We start from the raw sequence: 20840 nt of genomic DNA on the forward strand, positions 1-20840 counted from the left end.
TGCTCTTTCCTCTGGTAGCCTCCATTCTGTTATCTGAATATGAATTTGTTAATTTTTTAAAAGAAATAATTTATTTTCATTCCAGAGAGATAAGGGAGGGAGAGATAGAAACATCAATGATGAGAGAAAAATCGTTGATCAGCTGCCTCCTGCACACCCCTCACTGGGGATTGAGCCTGCAACCCAGGCATGTGCCTTGACCAGGAATTGAGCCTTGATCAGGAATTGAACCGTGACACTCAACCACTGAGCCACTGAGCTGGGCTGTTTTTGCTTTTTGTTTTATATGCTCCATAGAAGTGAAATTGGGTTCCTATCCTTTTTTGTCTTCCTTGTTTCACTTAGCATAGGACTCATGATCCATGCATGTTGTCACAAATGCCAGTGTTTCGTTAATTCTTTTTTGGCTGAGTAGTATTCCACTGTGTACGTGTACCACATCTTCCTTACCCAGTCATCCGTGGAAGGACACTTAGTATAATTAGAGTTAAAAAAAACAAGAAACAACTTACACTGTACATGGATTTTTTGTTTGTTTGGTAATCCTCACCAGAGGACACTTTTTCCATTGATTTTTAGAAAGAATGGAAAGGAGGTGGAGAGACAGAGAGAGAAACATCGATGTGAGAGAGACACGTAGGTTGGTTGCCTCCTCTCTGTGTCAGTGAGATGCGGAAGCAGATGCAGGATTCATAGGCTGAGCAGGGGAGGAGGGAGGTGAGCTTTTCTTCCTCTCTCTGGCAGGTGTGAGCTAGCCAGCTCCGAGTTCCACCAAGTGGGAGTGTCCTAGGGATTTCCTAACCTCTGTTGTTAGTTCTGTAGCTCTGCTCCTCCAGATGATGAAGGAAATAGGTGGATTTTCTTTTCCTTGAATATTAAGTTAAAATAAAACCCAAGGCTCCTCCAAAACCGTTCTGGCCGATTTGATAACTATGTGGGCACTTTGAGTCACCCTGCCCAGCCAGAACCGGTGTGGCTCAGTGGATAGAGCATCAGCCTGCGGACTGAGGGGTCCCAGATTTGATTCCTGTCAAGTGCATGTATCTTGGTTGCGGGCACATCCCCAGTAGAGGGTGTTCAGGAGGCAGCTGATCGATGTTTCTCTCTCATCAATGTTTCTAACTCTATCCCTCTCTCTTCCTCTCTCTGAAAAATCAATTAAAAACAAACAAACAAGAGTCACCCTGCTTCTCAGGTTCAGTGGTCTATTCACCAACCAATAACAGTTTTAGAGTGAAAATGAAGGCATTAAGTAGATGCTGACTGGAATAAAAATATACTCAGGGGATAATATAATTTTCTAGCACGTACTGATGATTGAAATTTATGCAGCAATAAACCAGAGTTGTGCAAAGCTAGTGATAGCTGCGAGTAAATTAGCAGAACTTATAGCGACATCACCTATGTGAACCGGAAGTTTTCTGAAGAAGGGAGGTGTGCTGAGCCACGCCTTTTCTCCAGGGGCTGAGTGATTGACTTTGCCAATACCCGTGGCCATGGAGATGATGTCCCCCAACAGGTGGAGGGAGGGTGCTACGCCCGTGCCTGTTGGCTGTGCAGCCAGCCAGGAGCTTCTAGGTGTTGAGGTGTAAGGCCTGCCAGGCTTGTCACTACATATAAACACCCCCCTCCCCGCCTCTCCCTCGGTGTCTCTAGCATTTTGGAAACCTGTTGGGGTGAAGCACAAGTGTGTGATTTCCCCTAGTGTGGAGGTTTGTGCGCAGGCGTGCTGGCTGTGTGTGTGTGTGAGTGAGTGTGATGGGTGTGTAAAGTGGGCGGAGTCCCGCAGGAGCCTGGTGACCAGATCTCTCCTCTGTTTCTGTTGTAGCCCTCGCCAGCGCCCAGCCATGGGGGACATGAAAACTCCAGATTTCGATGACCTTCTGGCCGCCTTTGACATCCCAGACCCCACCAGCCTCGACGCCAAGGAGGCGATCCAGACCCCCAGTGAGGAGAATGAGAACCCCCTCAAACCCCCAGGCATGTGTTTGGACGAGAGCGTGTCCTTGTCCCACTCGGGGTCCTCCTCGGACGTGCCCGCTGTGAGCGTCATCGTCAAGAACACCAGCCGCCAGGAGTCCTTTGAAGCGGACAAAGACCACCTCGCTCCCAGCCTCCTGCACAATGGGTTCCGGGGCCCAGACCTGCCTCCGGAGGCCCACAGCCTGGGCCACAACTGCGGGAAGTTTGAGTCCGCTTTCATGAACGGAGACAGCGCCAGGAGCTTCCCGGGCAAGCTGGAGCCTTGCAAGTCAGAGCCGCTGCCCACCTTCAGCCAGTTCAGCCCGATCTCCAGCCCGGAGTCGGAGGATGCCATCAAAGATAACGGCTTCGGGCTGAAGCCCAAGCACTCCGACAGCTACTTCGGGCCCCCTCCCGGGTGCGGGCCTGTGGGGGGTCCAGTGCTGGAGGCTCTGGCCAAGTTTCCGGTCCCGGAGCTGCATATCTTCGATCACTTTTGTAAGAAAGAGCCCAAGCCGGAGCCCCTGGCACTGGGGAGCCCGCCGGAGCATGAGCGGGGGGCGCAGAAGGCGGCGGAGCCCCCCAAGGAGCTGGATGCCAGCCGCTTCTTTGGGGACGCTTTGGACTTCAACAGTCACCCCGGCAACAGTATCACCGAGCCCAAGGGGCTTGCTGCCGAGCTCGGCTCCTGCTCGTCCGTGCCCCCGCGGCAGCGGCTGAAGCCGGCACATTCCAAGCTGTCCTCTTGCGTTGCTGCCTTGGTGGCCCTGCAGGCCAAAAGGGTCGCCAGTGTCGCCAAGGAGGACCTTCCCGGCCACACCAAGGACCCCCCGGGACCCACGAAAGAGGCCTCCAAAGGCAGCCCCAAAATGCCCAAGTCACCAAAGAGTCCCCGGAGCCCTCTGGAGGCCACCAGGAAGAGCCTGAAGCCCTCCGACAGCCCCCGGAGCATCTGCAGCGACAGCAGCAGCAAGGGGTCCCCTTCGGTGGCCGCCAGCTCCCCGCCGGCAATCCCCAGAGTCAGGATCAAAACCATCAAGACATCATCGGGGCAGATCAAACGGACTGTCACGAGGATCCTGCCGGACCCAGACGATCCCAGTAAGTCCCCCGCTGGGTCACCTCTCGGGAGCGCCACTGCCGAGGCCCCAAGCGAGGTGCCTGAGGACGAGGTCGCCGTCCTGCCTGTTGCCGCCGAACACTCTCCTGAGGAGGGCGCAGACACAGGGAGCCCCCAGGGCGACCGGAAAGGGCTCGAGAGCGTGCCCAAGGCCGGTGAATCTCCGTCTCCCAGCTGTGGCTCTGGGCCCCGGGCCCCGAAGGGGGCCGCCCTGGGCCCCCAGGCGGGCAAGAAGCAACAGCAGCAGAGCGCCGCCCTGCAGGCGTCCACCCCGGCCTCTGCCAACCTCCTGCCCAAAGCCGTGCACCTGGCCAACCTGAACCTGGTCCCCCACAGTGTGGCTGCCTCGGTCACGGCCAAGTCCTCGGCGCAGCGGCGGAGCCAGCCGCAGCCCACGCAGATGTCCGTGCCCCTGGTGCACCAGGTGAAGAAGGCCGCCCCGCTGGCCGTGGAGGTCTTCAACAAGGTCCTCCACGGCTCCAACCCCGTGCCCCTGTACGCGCCCAACCTCAGCCCGCCCGCCGACTGCAGGATCCACGTGCCCGCCAGCGGGTACTGCTGCCTGGAGTGCGGGGACGCTTTCGCCTTAGAGAAGAGCCTGGGCCAGCACTACGGCCGGCGCAGCGTGCACATCGAGGTGCTGTGCACGCTCTGCACCCAGACGCTGGTCTTCTTCAACAAGTGCAGCCTGCTGCGCCACGCCCGCGACCACAAGACCAAGGGGCTCGTCATGCAGTGCTCGCAGCTGCTCGTCAAGCCCATCTCCGCGGACCAGATGTTCGTGGCCCCGGCCCCGGCCCCGGCCCTGGCCCCCCCAGCCCCCGCGAACTCAGCCCCGCCGCCGGCCCCTGCCCCGGCGCCCCCGCCCACCCCCTCCCCGAAACACGGCCCCGCCTCGGACAGTGCCGGCTCCACCATTCCAGCTCTGCCGCTCTACCCCGACCCCGTGAGGCTCATCCGGCACGGGGTCAAGTGTCTCGAGTGTCACAAGCAGATCCGCGACCACACGGTCATGGCAGCGCATTTCCAGAGGACGGCGGAGAAGACCGAGGGGCTGGTGAGTGACCCTCCCTGTGGCGGCGGGCGGCGGGCCCTGGTCCACACGAGCTCCACGTTGGGCGGGGAGAGAAAGGCTCATCGGTGGGGGCAGTGGTAGCATCTTAGTCTTTGAACGGCATGAGGGCTTGATGGTTAGCGACTGGCTTAATAGATGGTGTTTACTGAGAAAAGTGTCTCACCCAGAGCTGACGGGAGCCCTGAAGATTGGGTGAGTCTATATGGACGTGCCCCAGAGTTCACTCAGCTCCCGCTCCCGTGGGCTGTCAGGGCTCCTCGTCAGGCCTGGGCGAGGTCTCTGCCGGATGGCGCCTCGTCTCTGGCAGGTGTCCGGGCAGTCCTCCCGGGTGCCCGCAGGACTCAGGGCCGAGGGAGTGTGACACTCCTTCTCAGACTGTCCTTTAGCCCCGACCGGTTTGGCTCAGTGGATAGAGCGTCGGCATATGGATTAAAGGGTCCCAGGTTTGATTCCGGTCAGGGGCATGTACATTGTTGTGGGCACATCCTCAGTGGGGGGTGTGCAGGAGGCAGCTGATAGATGTTTCTCTGTCATCAATGTTTCTAGCTTTCTATCCCTCTCCCTCCCTCTCTGTAAAAAATCAATAAAATATATTAAAAAAAAAAAAAAAAAGGACCATCCTTGACTGCGTGCTGCCTGCTGAGGACTCAGCTCTTTGTGCAGAACCCACGGTGGGAAGTGCAGCCAGGCCTGCGGCAGGGCTGGCCTGTGGGCCTCTTCTTCCATGGTGTCCTCGGTCCTCTAGGAAAGCCACTGCGCCTCTCTGCTCCCCGTTCTTGGTTATGTTTGACGAGATCTGGCTTTATTTAAAAAAAAAAAAAAAAAGGCATCTGTGCTGAGAATACCCTTGGGCACCCTGTGTGCCCGTGGCTGTCTGAGTTAGCAACGCCCTTGGAGAATTGGGGCTCCAGACGCCTCCAGAAGGCTCTCCTCCTCCTCCTCCTCCTCCTCCTCCATGTGGAAGGAGCCGCTACTGACCTAGCCACACCTGCCCCTCACCAGCTTCCCTCTATGTCATTCTCCTGCAGAGCCTGGGTGGGCGCAAGTACAGCAGCAGCTTTAAAAAAAAAAAATGTTTTTATTGCTTTTAGAGAGAGAAAGGGTAAGGAGAGAGGGGTAGAAACATCAATGATGAGAGAGAGAATCATTGATCGGCTGCCTCCTGCACACCCCCTACTCAGGATTGATCTTGCAACCCGAGCATGTGCCCTGACCCGGAATTGAACCGTGACCTCCTGGTTTATAGGTCAGTGCTCAACCACTGAGCCACGCCGGCTGAGCCAGTCGCTCTTTTTACGTCGGTTCAGCAGGGGCCTCTGAGCTCTGCACGTGCGTTCCCGGCTGAGCTCAGCGGGGCCTGCAGGAGGGCGCCGCGCTTCTCCTCCGGGAGCTTAGGAGTGTGTGCTTAGTGTGTGCTGAGTGTGTGCTGAGCGTGTGCAGACGCAGAGCCGGGTTGGAACAGGCTCATCAACATCGTTGCACAAAGTGCCTCAGAGGGACAAGTCATCGTGACGCCACACATGACATTTGAGCGTGGAGGAGGGGAGAGGCATGTAGAGGGACAGCAGTACGTGCAGGCGCCACGTGTGTTTGAGAACAGGGAGCTGTCACAATGAGGCAGCCTCAGGAGCAGAGGGGGGAGAGGGAGGAATATGGCTGGACGATGGGGCTTCTGCAGCTCCAAAAGGGAACAGAAGGTAAGGAAGGATCAGTTTTGACCTCACGTTCACCCCTGTTTCTGTTTGCGTTTTCCTTACGGTGAGTCAGGTGGAGTGTGGCCTCTCCAGCCGTCCCCTCGGGGGGTTTCATGTACCAGCAGGGCTGACTTGGTCCTGGATCGCATCTTCTGAGTCCCGTGACCAGAGCCATTGCCAGTGGAGGTCTGATGTCCGGGCCTCCTTTTTCCCTACACTATTCCTCACTGGTGCCTTTAACACGTGAGGGGAGTCTGAGTATAGGGACCCCTCACCCCCCTTGCTGGTGACCTGCTTGTCCTGCATCTTCTCTATGTCATTCTCCTCTAACAGTAGCTGGACAGCAGAGCCCAGCAGAGAGGAGGGGAGGGAGCACCCAGGAGGGCTGTCAGGCCTCTCTCAGCCTCGTTCTAATCCCTCAAAACCTCATGCCTATAGAAGTGGCCTCTGAGTCTCTCAGAAAGGGTGAGGCTTGAGCTCTGGGATCAAAACTAGCCTAGATGCCCTGATCAGTTTGGCTCAGTGGATAGAGCGTCAGCTTGCAAACTCAAGGGTCCCAGGTTCGATTCTGGTCAAGGGCATGTACCTTGGTTGAGGGCACATCCCCAGTGGGGAGTGTGCAGGAGGCAGCTGATTGATGTTTCTCTCTCATCAGTGTTTCTGACTCTCTAACCCGCTCCCTTCCTTTCTGTAAAAAATCAATTAAAAAAAAAAAATACCCTGGACAGCTTTGGATCTGGGTTTTCCGGAATAGTGCCTTAGCGTCGGTCATGTCCAGGGCAGGGGTTAGGTGGACGGCGGGGCGGTGGGGGGCCCCCCTCTACTCCCGGGTTGTTGAGTGACTGCAGGACAGCATGTGTAGGCCTTTTGTCTTCTTCCTGCGGGATTGCCCCCGAACCCATCTGCCTCCCTATGCAGTGGCTGGCGGGGTCCTTCCCCTGACATTCCAAGCCATGCTGCTGGGTGGAATTCAGCACAGAGACAGTTTCTTCCTGTTCTTAATGTCATTATCATATCTCACGAAATCAGTAACAATTCCTTAACATGTCCTCATACAGGGCCATATTTAGATTTCCTCTTTTATGACAAAACTTGTCTTAGAACCAGGATCCCAACAGGGACCACTTTACATTTGCTAATGAGCCTTTTAAACTTTCTGTCTAGAGCAGTACCTTGTCCCACCCACTGGATCGGACCCCCCTTTGTTCATGTCCCTTTTTTGTGGAGGAAACTGGGCCATGTGTCCAGAGGGTTTTCCAGGACAGTCCTGAGTTTGATTGCTTCCTGAGAACTTTCCAGGATAATTTTGTCTTTGCCTGATTGCTTCCTCCGATAATTAACTTGTTCTTTTTCAATCCCACGCTTTGCAGACTAGACATTGGCCAGTGAAGACTCCATTAGGTTCGGGGTCAGTGCTGAGGAGGGGAGTCCCGTGTCCTTCACATTTCATGACTTCAGGGAGGAGGTGTAAAGTGTCTGATTGTCTCTGTTTTTTTGTTTTGTTTTGTTTGTTTTTTATTAAATATATTTTATTGATTTTTATTTATTTATTTACTTTTTTAACAGAGAGGAAGGGAGAGGGATAGAGAGTTAGAAACATCGATGAGAGAGAAACATCCATCAGCTGCCTCTTGCACATCCCCTACTGGGCATGTGCCTGCAACCAAGGTAGATACCCTTGACCGGAATCTAACCTGGGACCCTCCAGTCCGCAGACTGATGCTCTATCCATTGAGCCAAACCAGTTTGGGCTGATTGTCTCCGTTTTAATGATGCAAATCTTAGGGGGGATTTAGACAGTGGCTTCTTGATCCCTTCATTGTAAAGTTCTCTATCTTTTACCTAATGATTTTAATATCCAATGCTTGCTGCTTGAGTCACTAATATTATACTATTTGCAGAAAGGTGATTTTCTAACATTATTCTTTCTTTTTGTTTATTAGCTGGGATCCCTTATGCATTATCTTTCCCTCTTCCATGAGGACTGATTATTATAGTTTATGTTGGAAAACGGGGTAAATATGTAATTGTTTGCCTTGGTTAACAGTTCTCACAGTAGTGAGTTGATACCCTAAAGATCTCCAATAGTGTTTTAAGGGTCCCTCCTCTGTTTTTTTTTTTTTTTTTTTTTTTAATTGTGGCAAAATTCACATAAAATTAACTATCTGAGTAATGTTTTAATGTGTAGTTCTGTAGCATTGAGTGAATTCACACTCTTTTGTAATCAGTTTCCAGAACTCGTCATCTTGCAAAATGGCAACTCTTTCCCCATTGAACAGCATTTCCTCCTCCTTCCCCCTCCAGCCCTTGGCAACTTCCTGTCTCAATGAATCTTAGACTACTCTAGGTACGATCGTATGATCCCACTTAGATGAGGTACCTACCTAGAGTAGTCAGATATTTTTTGGGGTTTTTGGTGACTGGCTGTTTTACTCAGCATAATGTCCTCTATGTGTCAGAATCTCATTCCTTTTTAAGGCTGAATGATATTCCACTGTACGTAAAAACCACATTTTGCTTCTTCGTTTGTTGAGGAATACTTAGGTTGCTTCCGCCTTTTGGGTATTGCGAATAATGCCACGAACGTGTGTGTACAAATACCTTTTGGAGATCCTGATTTTAATTCTTTCAGGTACATACTACTCAAAAGTGTAATTGCTGGATCATATGGGAGTTCTTTTAAATATATTTTATTTTTCACAGAGAGGAAGGGAGAGAGATAGAGAGCCAGAAATGTCGATGAGAGAGAAACATCGACCAGCCGCCTCCTGCACACGCCCTACCGGAGATGTGCCCGCAACCAATGTTCATGTTCCTGATGGGAATCGAACCTGGGACCTTTCAGTCCGCAGACCGATGCTCTACCACTGAGCCAAACCGGTTTCGGCTGAAATTTTTTTCTTTCTTTCTTTTTTTTTTTTTTTTTTTTAAATATATTTTATTGATTTTTTACAGAGAGGAAGGGAGAGAGAGAGCTAGAAACGTCTATGAGAGAGAAGCATCGACCAGCTGCCTCCTGCACATCCCCTACCGGGGATGTGCCCACAACCAAGGTACATGCCCTCGATCGGAATTGAACCTGGGACCTTTCAGTCCGCAGACCGATGCTCTACCACTGAGCCAAACCGGTTTCGGCTGAAATTTTTTCTTAAATCAAAAGTTCCCTTCACTTTCTCCCCGCCGCCGCCCCCCCCCCGCCCCCCCCCGCAATTTATTTGTAGAAAGAGCTGGGTTTGTACTGTAGAGGCCCCCCCATTCTGGATTTTGCTGATTAAAGCAGAGATCCTGCCGAAGCCGGTTTGGCTCAGTGGATAGAGCATCGGTCTGCAGACTGAAAGGTCCCAGGTTCGATTCTGGTCAGGGGCATGTACATTGGTTGCGGGCACATCCCCAGTGGGGGTTGTGCAGGAGGCAGCTGGTCGATGTTTCTCTCTCATCGACGTTTCTGGCTCTCTATCTCTCTCCCTTCCTCTCTGTAAAAAAATCAATAAAATATATATTAAAAACAAACAAACAAACAAACAAACAAGCAGAGATCCTTTTCTGTTCTCCCTAAGGACTTGTCCTTCTGCACAACTCCTCAGACCCAGGTCACCTTCCCCCCCCCCCAGCCATCTGAGTGAGAGCACTGTTGCCTCCTCTTTGCTAAGGAGGACTTCTCCAGATGTGGGCACCTCCTCCCCTGGCTGGCTGGGCTCCGCCCATTAGGACTTCAGTGAGTCTGGCTGTAGGTTCCTTCCCTTGGTTCCACCCCTGCCACCCGGAGTGGGTAGACAGGGCTGAGGACATGGAAGCTGGCGAGGCCCCCCAGTCAGCGTGCCCTCGGGGCTTCCCCAGGCAGTCGGGGCATGCTCCGGTCCCTGTAGGAAGTCACCGAGCCATCTGACAAGGTGTTGAGTAGGAACCAGCTCTGCCAAGCCAGGGTGAGGACCGACCTGGCGAGTCTGGCAGTGAAGTGAGACCTTAGACTTCCAGAAGGGCCTCAGGCCTCTGGGGAGGAAAGCTGGCCCTCTGCCAAGCCGGAGGGAAGAGACGCATAGCCTTCGCGCAGGACTAATCGGGGAAAACAGGGCCAGGTCTGTCTGTGACTAACAAGATAAGGCTTGCTAGGGTCAGCATCAACACTTTAAAAAAATAGACGTTGCCAAAACCGGTGTGGCTCAGTGGATAGAGCGTCGGCCTGTGACTGAAGGGTCCCGGGTTTGATTCCGATCAAGGGCATGTACCTTGGTTACAGGCACATCCCTAGCAGGGAGTGTGCAAGAGGCAGATGATCGATGATTCTCTCTCATCGATGTTTCTAACTCTCTATCCTTCTCTCTTCCTCTCTGTAAAAAATCAATTAAAAAAAAATAGATGTTTTTAAAATTGATTTCAAAGGGGTGGGGAAGAGAGAGAGAGAGAGAGGCATCAATGATGAGAGAGAATCATTGATCGGCTGCCTCCTGCACACCCCCTACCTGGGATCAAGGCCGGAACCCTGACTGGGAATGGAACTGTAACCTCCTAGCTCATGGGTTGACGCTCAACCCCTTGAGCCACACCGGCCGGCTGGTATCAACACACTTAATGAGGTCTGGGGTGTCAAGCACCCTAAGAGAATAGTTGCAGGGGGTGGAGGGTCATTCTGACCCATGCCCTGGGGAAGCCAGGCAGCCGTGGTGGGAGAGCCACGGCCTGCGGCACCCGCGTGAACCGCCTTCTCCATGTTCTCTCCTAGACGTGCCCGGTGTGCCAGATGCTGCTGCCCAACCAGTGCAGCTTCTGTGCCCACCAGCGGATCCACACGCACAAGTCCCCGTACTGCTGTCCGGAGTGCGGCGCCCTCTGTCGCTCTGCCTACTTCCAGACCCACGTGAAGGAGAACTGCCTGCACTATGCCCGCAAGGTGGGCTACAGGTGGGTGCCGCCCGGCTCGCCGGCCCGTCCGGGGGTTGCCCTGGGGCTGGGCCTTCTCCTGGCCCACAACTTGCCCCTGAGCTTGGTCTTCAGAGTCCCGGGCTCCAGCCTAGCCAGACAGGCACGCTGGTCGGTATGTGTTCTAGAGAGCAAGAATGCATAAGGGGGAGAAGAATACGGAGTTGAAAACAATTAAATGTTAGCAAAAATCGCTTCCAAGGGGAAGGTATAACATTCACTTTGTCGGCTTGGTTCTTTAAAAGATGCTAATTCAGCTTGCTCTCAGGGTTACGGTGTTTGGCATATGAAATGGAAAGCACTGTTTCAACGATACATTTACTAATTGCAGCACTTTGAGATGTTCCCACTTCTTGTCAACAAATGGAGCGGCAAGACTCCAAACTTGAAGGGCTCTAGTGTGTTCGTGTTGATTCGTTTTTGTCAGTTTGTGAGAAGCAAGTGACACCTGAGAATGGCAAAAATGGTCGGCCTCAGAGTAAGAGCAAGAAAAGTCTATTTGAAACTGCATCGCCTCCATTGTGTCAGACATATATAATAAGGTGACCACTTTTGGAGGGACAGTCCCGATTTTTATCAATTTGTCCCGCATCCCGCAGCGTTTTAAAAAAGGACAAATTGTTAAAAATCGGGATCTGGTCACCTTAATATATAAGCATGAAGTCATTTTCAGGCCCTGGCTGGTTTGACTCAATGGATGAAGCATTGGCCTGCGGACTGGGGGGTCCCGGGTTTGATTCTGGTCAGGGGCACGTGCCCGGGTTGTGGGCTCGATCCCTAGTGAGGGACTTACAGGAGGCAACCGATCCACCATGATTCTCTCTCATCATGGATGTTTCTATCTCTTCCTTTTCCTTCCTCTCTGAAATCAATAAAAATATTTTTTTTAAAAAGTCATTTTCAGGAAAAAGAACTGGGGAAACTCCCTCCAAAGCTCACTGATCTCTAACTTGCACATCGCCCCCATCAGTTCTCCTGTGCTGGCTTTCTGCATTTGGGAGTTCCTGCATTTCCTGGTTTATTGGATCACTTTCACTCCTGGAACTTAATTTTGCCCAAATTTAGTAAGGTTTTCTTTCTTCTCTTTAGTATTTAAAAAAAATTATTGTTTTTAGCCCATTTAACTTTTCTTTAGTTCTTATTATTGTCTTTAGTATTGGGCCAGACACTGAAGATATAAAAATGATTAAGACACATCCCCTGATCTCAAGGGGGCTTCAGCCTGGTAGGTTATAAACATGTACACAGAAATTGTAACTCGGAGTGGGAAGTCCCATAGGGAGGAGCCGTCCAGGAAAACATGGGAGAGGGAATATCAGGAGGTTTTCAGACAGAAGGAAGGGAGAGTGTGTCTAGACCAAGGGTATGGGCGGGAAACCAGCACACACACAGGATTATGGGAAGGGTTATTTCTGCTGAGGTGGGTCAGGATGAATGGGGGGAGAGGTGAGTAATGAGACCCAGATTGGTAGGGGTCAGGCCTTGCACAACCTTGCATTCCTTGATAAACATTTGGTCTTTATCCAGCGGACTGTTGATTGGCTGGAAAGTTTCTGGGAAGCTGACACCTTATGTTAAAGAGGGTGGAGGCTGGAGACTGTTTGAGAAGCAAGTGTGACGGTCCAGGGGGCATGCTGAAGGCTTCAGCTCAGGCCTGGACTTGGGCCGGAGGGAAAGTAGAGTTGAGAGAAATTCAGGAAGTGTAAGCGTCAGGGATCGATGATAGCTTGTGCCGGGGGTGAGGACTGGAGGGTTAGTGATGACTTTAGTTTTCTACTTGCTATAAGCATTTCCAGATGAAGGCTCATTTCTTTGCATGTTATGGAGAACAGAGATTCTAAAGAGAAACGAAACAGCCAGAGAGGTGGTGTGGAGCCCTGGCCGCCATGTTGCAGAAGAGGGGTTGGCAGCCTCCCAGGCTAGGTTTTAAACCAAACACCTGACACGTGTTTTCACGTGTCCTGCAACATAAATCCTGTGCTAACTGTGACTGAAGTGTGTGCTGCTGCTTCCGAGATCCAGCCCAATAGACCTGCAGTCAACACTGAGATTTTTCACTTTGAATCTGTCCAGGTGAATTAATGGAGCTTTTTGTTTTCTAATTCTTTTATTTACTTTCTTATATAAGAATAAAAGGAAACAGTTTGAAAAGCAATTTAGGTTTTCAAGGCTTTTTGTAAGAAATGTCAGCTAAAATTTAGTGATAGTCAGCGATGAATTCTGGAAGGATTACTGAATATGACAGACATTAAAATCTCCAATGATCGAAAAAAAATAATAAAATACTCCCAAATTTATATTTTCACCCCCGAAAAAAATCTCCAATGATCTGTTATTGCATTCCAATGACATACACACTAATACACTATTCATTACAGTTAAGACTTTCTATTATTAATTTACTAGAGGCCCGATGCACGAAAATTCGTGCAAGAGTAGGCCTTCCTTCCCCCGGCTGCTGGCACCGCCAGCTTCCCTCCTGCAGGCACCCGGGCCCCGGGCCAGCTTTGTCAGGAAGGACGTCCGGAAGATGCCCGGTCTAATTAGCATATTACCCTTTTATTATTATAGATTTTTTGGTAACAACTTTATTCAGATATAACTTACATACCACACAGCTCACCCACTTAAAGTGTCCAATCTCATGATTTTCAGTATATTCAGAGTTATATATTCATCCCAAAAATCTCTATAGTCACTATTTTCCCACCGCCCACCCCGCAGTCCATAAACAACAACCAGTTTACTCTCTGTCTTGTAGATTTATCTTGTACATTTTATATGGATGGATCATATAATATGTGCTCTGAGCATAGTATTTTCAAGATTCATCCATGTTGTAACATATATACATATTTCATTCTATTTTATGGCTGAATGATCCTGTTGGATGTAAATACTGCATATTGTTTATCCATTTGTCAGCTGATAGGTACCTTTTGGCTATCACGAAAAAATGCTGCTAATGAATATTTATGTACGAGTTCTTATGTAGATACATGTTTTCAGTTTTTGTGGGTACATACCTAGGAGTAGAATAGCTGGAGTCAGAAAGGGGGGAAGGAGAGTGGGAGAGAGAGAGTGAGGTGGGGAGGGAGGGAGGGAGGGAGGGAGGGAGGGAGGGAGGGAGAGAGAGAAAACATTTATACATTGATGAGTTTCCTCCCATATGCCTCTACTGGGGATCGAACCTAAAACCTAGGGATGTGAACTGACCAGAAATCGAACCCGAGACCTGCTGGTGCAGGGGACGATGCTCCAATCAATTGAGCCGCCTGGCCAGGACTCAGTTTAACTTTTTGAGCAACTACCAGACTGTTTCCCAGAGCGGCTGTACCATGTTTACCTTCCCACCAGCAGTGCATGAGGGCTCTGCTTTCTCTACATCTTCACCAACGTTCGTTCTGACTTTTCATTCTAGGCATCTTTTTATTTATTTTTTATTTATTTATTATTATTATTTTTTTTTACCACTCCCTCCCTTTTCCACCCCCCCCCCCAATTTCTCTTAGCGAGGCCCCAGTTTTTGGTTTGCAGACGAATATCCTCTGGCCAATGGGGGGAGGGGAGGGTTTCTCCCCGCTTCTCTACCAGGTGTGGCCTGGTTTTGGGGGGCCCTGGGTGACGGCATTATGGCAGGCTCTCAACATGTGCGAGTGAAGGATGGAAAGTGAAGTAACAGAACTGTAGGGTAGTTTTTGGGACACCCGCTGAAAGATGAAATGGAGAGCCCGAGACCAGGAGACCAGGACCCAGGCTTTATTGGGGAGAAGACCCCTTTGGCTGCCCTCCAGAGGGGAAAGAGCACGCGTGCAGGGGTGGACATGCCTTTTGAGGGGACAAAAAGGAAGGGGCGGGCTTAGGGCACTCAGCACACGCTGATTGGTGGTTTCATGTAAGGCACATGATTAGGGAGCTAGGCACTTAAGAATCGGGGGCTTAGGGTATTTGGCAGGTGTTTCAAGGTATAGTCCATATAAGGTGCCTGGTCAGGTGCTCAGGAATGCCCGCGCGCAGGTACAGGTTACGTCATACTCCGGCCATCAGCTGGGGGAAGGGAGGATCTATCACCTGCCTTCTCCGATGAGTGGCGGTGTGACGTTGAGTTCCGACACGGCTCTGTTCTTGTCCCCTGTCCCTCCTTTTCCAGGACCTTCTCTGGATCTAACCTCCACTCCTCCCGCCCCCTGTCATTCAGGTGCATACACTGCGGGGTCGTCCACTTGTCCTTGGCCTTGCTGAAAAGCCACATCCAGGAGAAACACTGCCAGATTTTCCACAAATGTGCTTTCTGCCCCATGGCCTTCAAGACAGCCAGCAACACCGCGGACCACAGCGCCACCCAGCACCCCACCCAGCCCCACAAGCCCTCCCAGTGAGTGCAGCCGCGGGGCCAGCAGGCCCGGGGGCAGAGCCCAGCGGCCTGGGTGCCGTAGGGGAAGGTGTTGGATCCGACTGGGAGCCCGGGCTAGCGGCAGAGATGTCTGGAGTCCAGCGAAGACATTCCGAGACCCGGGGCGGATCCAGAGTCCACTGGCTCAGAGTAGTGCTTCCCCAGGCCCCACCCCGGTTCAGAGAGAGCGGAGACAGGGTGGCGGGCCGCGCGGTTCTGCCCACACAGCTCTGGCCACCTCATGCTTTGGGCTTGTCCCGCAGGCTCATGTACAAGTGCTCCTGCGAGATGATCTTCAACAAGAAGAGGCACATGCAGCAGCATTTCTACCAGAACGCCAGCCAGGCACAGGTGGGCGTGTTCAAGTGCCCCGAGTGCCCGCTCCTGTACCAGCAGAAGCCGGAGCTGATGCAGCACGTCAAGGTGGGTGGCCTTGGGAAAAGAGACCGAGAGGAGAGGAGGAGGGCGCATGCCTCAGGCCTTGGGGGAGGGGGCGTCTGACTCTGTGCCTCCTTCCCCTCGCCCAGTCAGTAACCGCTCTCCCCACCCCCAGAACAAGCACGGCGTTCCCCGAAACGTGGAGGAGCTGTCAAGCCTCCAGTCGTCAGCAGACACGTCCTCCAGCCGCCCCGGTTCTCGAGTCCCCACAGAGCCCCCCGCCACCAGCGTGGCTTCTCGGGGCAGCTCCCTGCCGTCCGGCCGCTGGGGCAGGTCCGAGGCCCATCGCAGGGCTGAGGGCAAGCCCCGGCTGAGGAGCACCGGCTGGACCTGCCAGGAGTGCCAGGAGTGGGTCCCCGACCGGGAGAGCTACGTGTCCCACGTGAAAAGGAGCCACGGCCGGGTGAGCGCCGTCCCGGGGACTCTGGACTCCTCGCCGTGGGGTCAGCGCCTCACATGGCCGCCCCCGGGCAGGGTGGGCTCCACAGATGTTGAGGTCTGCGGGGCATCCTTTCGGCCCCTGTCGTCTGAGAGGGGGGGCACACGCAGAACTCACTCCTGTAGTTCATTTTTTTTTTTAATATGTATATTTTATTGATTTTTTACAGAGGAAGGGAGAGAGAGAGAGAGAGCTAGAAACATCAATGAGAGAGAAACATTGACCATCTGCCTCCTGCACACCCCCAACCGGGGATGTGCCCGCAACCGAGGCACATTGCCTCTGACCGGAATCGAACCTGGGACCTTCCAGTCTGCAGGCCGATGCTCTGTACACTGAGCCACACCGGTTTAAGCTCCCCTACAGTTCTGATGCTCCGCTTTCTGTGTGACCCACAGACGCTGAAGCGGTACCCGTGCCGGCAGTGTGATCAGTCCTTCCACACCCCCAGCAGCCTGCGCAAACACATCCGCAACAACCACGACACCGTCAAGAAGGTCTACACGTGTGGGTGAGTCTCCGTGGGGGAAGCCTGGAGGTCTGAGGCCCAGAAAGACTGTCCATGGCGTCTCTCTATTCTTTTTTTTTTTTTTTTTTTTTTAATATTTTATTGATTTTTTACAGAGAGGAAGGGAGATGGATAGAGAGTTAGAAACATCGATGAGAGAGAAACATTGATCAGCTGCCTCCTGCACACCCCCCACCGGGGATGTGCCCGCAGCCAAGGTCCATGCCCTTGACCAGAATGGAACCTGGGACCCTTCAGTCCGCAGGCCGACGCTCTGTCCACTGAGCCACACCGGTTTCGGCCGTTTCTCTATTCTGAGATCAGCAATCAAGGGCAAGAGAGAAGCATGGGAAAGTACTGTGGCTATTTCAGAAATCTGGGCAGGTCAGAACCAGCCCCCTCCCTGGGGGCTTCTGAGGCCTCCCCCCTCCCGCTCCCCGAGCCCCGGCTGCACTGCCGGTCAGTGGGAAAGGGCCCTGGGGCTTACGAGGAGCGGCAGTGAGCCTGTGAGCCCTGCCTGTGCTCCGGCACATGCGCTGGCCTCATGCCAACCACCAGCCCAGCACCCGGACTCCTGGGCAGTGGTACCAGGCAGCGCAGGGTAAGCTCACAGCCGAAGGCCGGGGAACACATTCTGACCTGTTGTTGTCCGTCACCGCGGTGGGCTCGCTGCCTAGAGTGCTCTGGGGAGTACCCAGCACTCCCTGCCAGCCCCAGGACCCCCTAGCCCGCTCTCTGTCTGCTCCAGACTCTCCGCCCGGGAGCCAGAAGCAGCGCCAACCTCTGCCTGCCCGCCTGGCTCCTCCAGGCACTGCGGCCTGGCATCTCACCCCATTTCACTGGCCGTCCTTCCGCAGGTATTGCACAGAGGACAGCCCCAGCTTTCCTCGGCCCTCTCTCCTGGAGAGCCACATCAGCCTTATGCACGGCATCAGAAACCCTGATTTGAGCCAGACGTCCAAAGTCAGGCCTCCGGGCGGACATTCCCCTCAGGTGAGTGCGGGGCCCTTGTCCGCCAGAGCAGCTTGCTCAGTGGGACCTGGTGCCGGAGGGGAAGGCCACAGGGCGCCCGTTGGTCACTGTGACCGTGTCTCCACAGCCCTGCAACTCCCCTCAATGTGGGCCGCTCTGAGCCAGTGTGAGCCCAGCTGGGATTGCACACAAGTGAAGGACAGGGACAGAGACCCTCGAGGCGACGCATTGCCTCTTGGTCCTGCTGCTTCCCTGCCGCTGGGAGCCCTTCCTTAGGGGTGGGGTGGCTTAGTGATGGGGGAGCTTCCTCACATACCCACCTGCTCCTGCCCTACCCCCACTTCTACACTGGTTGTGGGACCTGCTCTCCTGGACCCTTGTTCTATGTTGTTTGTTTGTTTATTTATTTTAAATGTATTTTTATTGATTTCAGAGAGGAAGGGAGAGGGAGAGAGAGAAACATCAATGATGAGAGAGAATTATAGATGGGCTGCCTCCTGCATGCCCACTGTTGGGGATCGAGCCTACAATCCAGGCATATGCCCTTGACCAGAATCAAACCCGGGATCCTTCAATCCACAGGCTGACACTCTGTCCAATGAGCCAAACCAGCTCAGATTGGGCTCTTGTCCTGTGACCTTGTCCCTGTTCCAGGCCCATTTTGGTGAACTTTAGGGGCGGCCTGGCCTTCCCCTTCACTGTAGCCTCTTCCCACGCTGTGATGGGGGTTGTGCCTCAGAGGAACTGGCACCCCTGGGGAGCTGAGAGCTCCTGGAGGCCCAGGACCATCCATCTGGGCTGTTCAGAGAAGGCCTCTTGCCGATCGGCAAAGGCCCTTGCCCACATGGCAGGTGGGGTGTTAGTTGGCGTTTTGGCAGCATCTGTCTGCGATCAAAATGCACCCCCTCTTCTCCCCTCCAAAAGCACATCCCCTTGATGCAGCCAGTCGGCTTCTTGGATTTATCTGTCCCGGTGTCTCTGGCCTTGGGCACCAAGAAGTGTGTTCAAGGATGTTCCCTGCAGCACCGTGTGCATGACAGACGGAACGTGACTGCGTGCCCGCCAGCGGGGACTGCTCTTCCCCACAGTGGGCCGTACGCTGCTGTTAGGAGAGTGTGACCCCTGTCTCAGCCTCATGGAGACAAGCGCCAGGCATGTTGAGCCGTGAAAAGAACAGGGCGGAGGCCAGCAATGTTATCATGGTGTAGAAGAGCAGCTTTGTTTTTTTATTTTTATTTTTTAAAATACATTTTTATTGATTTTTTTACAGAGAGGAAGAGAGAGGGATAGAGTTAGAAACATTGATGAGAGAGAATCATCGATCGGCTGCCTCTTGCACACCCTCTACTGAGGATGTGCCCGCAACCAAGGTACATGCCCTTGACCGGAATCGAACCCAGGACCTTTCAGTCCGCAGGCCGACGCTCTACCACTGAGCCAAACCGGCTTTGGCAGAGCAGCTTTGTCTTTGTGTATGTGTAGACTATCTCTTGGAGGAGCCCCAGAGCCCGGGCAATCTGGCGATCTCTGGAGAGCAGGCCTGGGGCGTGGGCCGGGGGGGTGTAATCTCTGTGCCCTTCCTGTATCTTTGGAATGTCGTGTCCCAGCAGACGTCACATTTAAAACAAAGCCCCCAGACAAACCAAAGTGAAACAAGCGCTCGGGGCCGGGGTGACCCTGGCCTGGCGGGAGACTCTGCGAGGCCTTGGGCTGCACGGGTCGTGGTCGGGGGCTCCTGTGTCTGACGCTGTGCCCCTTTCAGGTGAACCATCTGAAGAGACGGGTCAGCGGGGCGGAGGAGGATGCTCCCGGCACCGACAACGGCGAGGCCGTCCCCTCCGCCAAGAGGCCCAAGCCCCTCTTCCAGTGCGCGAAGTGCAGCTTTGCCACGGACTCGGGGATCGAGTTTCAGAGCCACATACCTCAGCACCAGGTGGACAGCTCCACGGCCCAGTGTCCCTTCTGCGGCCTGTGCTACACCTCCACCGGCTCCCTCAGCCGCCACCTCTTCATCGTCCACAAGGTGCGAGACCAGGAGGACGAGGAGGAGGCGGCCGAGGCAGCGGAGGAGGCGGCCGAGCCGGAAGAGGGCTCTGGGGAGGAGGTATCCATGGAGACCAGGGAAAACGGACTGGAAGAATGTACCGGCGAGCCTTTGCCAGGCGACCCGGAGGCCAGGAGGTCGCCGGGCTCGGCCCCCGAGGAGGACATTGTCCGAGACGCTCAGAGTCCACCGCTGGCCTCTCAGGACCAGGACAGCCACGCACCGTCCCCGCAGGTGTGACCGGAGGCCGGGGGTGCTGTGGGTGCCGCACCCGCCGTGCGGACAGCGGAAAACAGGAGGCCCTGCCCTGCGTGCGTGGCAGGCTGTGCCCTGGAGCGGTGTCCGCCCGCCCTGAGCTGCGGGAGCTGGGCGTGCCCCGGCTCCAGGAGATGCGGGGCCGCCCGGGACCCTCACAGATTTGAATTTCTGTTATTTATGGCTTTGTGCTGCTTCTCAGAACCCCAACTCCTGTCTGTGTCCTCCCAGCCCAGTGCTCCGCTTGGACCCCCTCTGCAGCTGTGCTCTTCCGGGGGGCTCCCCACCCGCTGCCTTTAGCTGGGGGACTCTTCCCGGCGCTCCGGACCTCTGGGCGGACTGAGCCTGAGAACGGGGATGGAGGGGGCCACCTCGCCATCCTCCCGGCCTTCTCTGGCTCTTCCCCCAGGGTGGCCCCGGAGAACTGGCCGTCCCGCTGGCTCTCCGCGGGGGTGGGAGACGCTCCGCAGCACACCTGCTCGGGCCCAGGCAGGCAGGCAGGCACCGAGGGCGGACCCTTTAGAAGGAACCTTGTCCGCGGCCGCCCTGCCTCTCCCGACCAGGGCGTCGGGGGCCCACAGACGTTGGGATATTTGTATTCTTGCTCCTGTGCCATTAGAGAGGCTGCTGCCCCAGGCAGGCCGGCCCCTCCTCCTCCTGGCTACACTCATGTTGCTCAGACTATATTTCAAATAAAAATCTTCTTACCATGCAGGTGGGCTCTTGTATTCCTCTCCAGGTGAGCCTGGCCCCACCCTGCTCCCCCCCGAGGGTCTTCCCAGACGCCCCTCACGTCCCATTGCTGCAGGAGAGCTGTGTCCCCCTGTCCACAGGGTCCTCTAGACTCTGGAGCTGTGATTGGGACACGGGGAGCCTGGGACTTCTGACTCTGCAGAGACCGTCTGAGGCGGTGAGGGAAGGTCTCAATGCCGGTCAAGAGTCACCTTCAAGGTCTCCCCTGGGCTCATGGCATTGGCTTGTGGGCCAGTTGGAATTTTCTGGGCACGTCCCTCTCTCCTCCAA

The 20840-nt window shown here is 54.1% G+C and overlaps 1 protein-coding gene across 4 annotated transcripts in view; it reads left to right on the forward strand.

Moving 5' to 3' along the window:
• ZNF592 (zinc finger protein 592) overlaps positions 1-20529 on the forward strand; it is a 45338-nt gene extending 24809 nt beyond the window's left edge. For 2 of the 4 annotated variants that reach the window (XM_045573492.1, XM_036415631.2), the window contains 8 exons: positions 1829-4139; positions 10572-10750; positions 14967-15143; positions 15425-15584; positions 15715-16002; positions 16437-16549; positions 17404-17539; positions 19281-20529. In XM_045573492.1, coding sequence (XP_045429448.1) covers positions 1848-4139; positions 10572-10750; positions 14967-15143; positions 15425-15584; positions 15715-16002; positions 16437-16549; positions 17404-17539; positions 19281-19802 — 3867 coding nt within the window. In that variant the 5' untranslated portion in view covers positions 1829-1847 and the 3' untranslated portion in view covers positions 19803-20529. Of the gene's footprint in view, positions 1-1828; positions 4140-10571; positions 10751-14966; positions 15144-15424; positions 15585-15688; positions 16003-16436; positions 16550-17403; positions 17540-19280 lie in introns of all 4 variants that reach the window. The other 2 variants (XM_045573493.1, XM_045573494.1) reach the window with 2 other exon arrangements.
• The last annotated feature ends 311 nt before the right edge of the window (positions 20530-20840 follow it).

Source organism: Pipistrellus kuhlii, unplaced genomic scaffold (genome assembly GCF_014108245.1).
Source record: "Pipistrellus kuhlii isolate mPipKuh1 unplaced genomic scaffold, mPipKuh1.p scaffold_m20_p_50, whole genome shotgun sequence".
Classification (NCBI taxonomy): Eukaryota; Metazoa; Chordata; class Mammalia; order Chiroptera; family Vespertilionidae; genus Pipistrellus; species Pipistrellus kuhlii.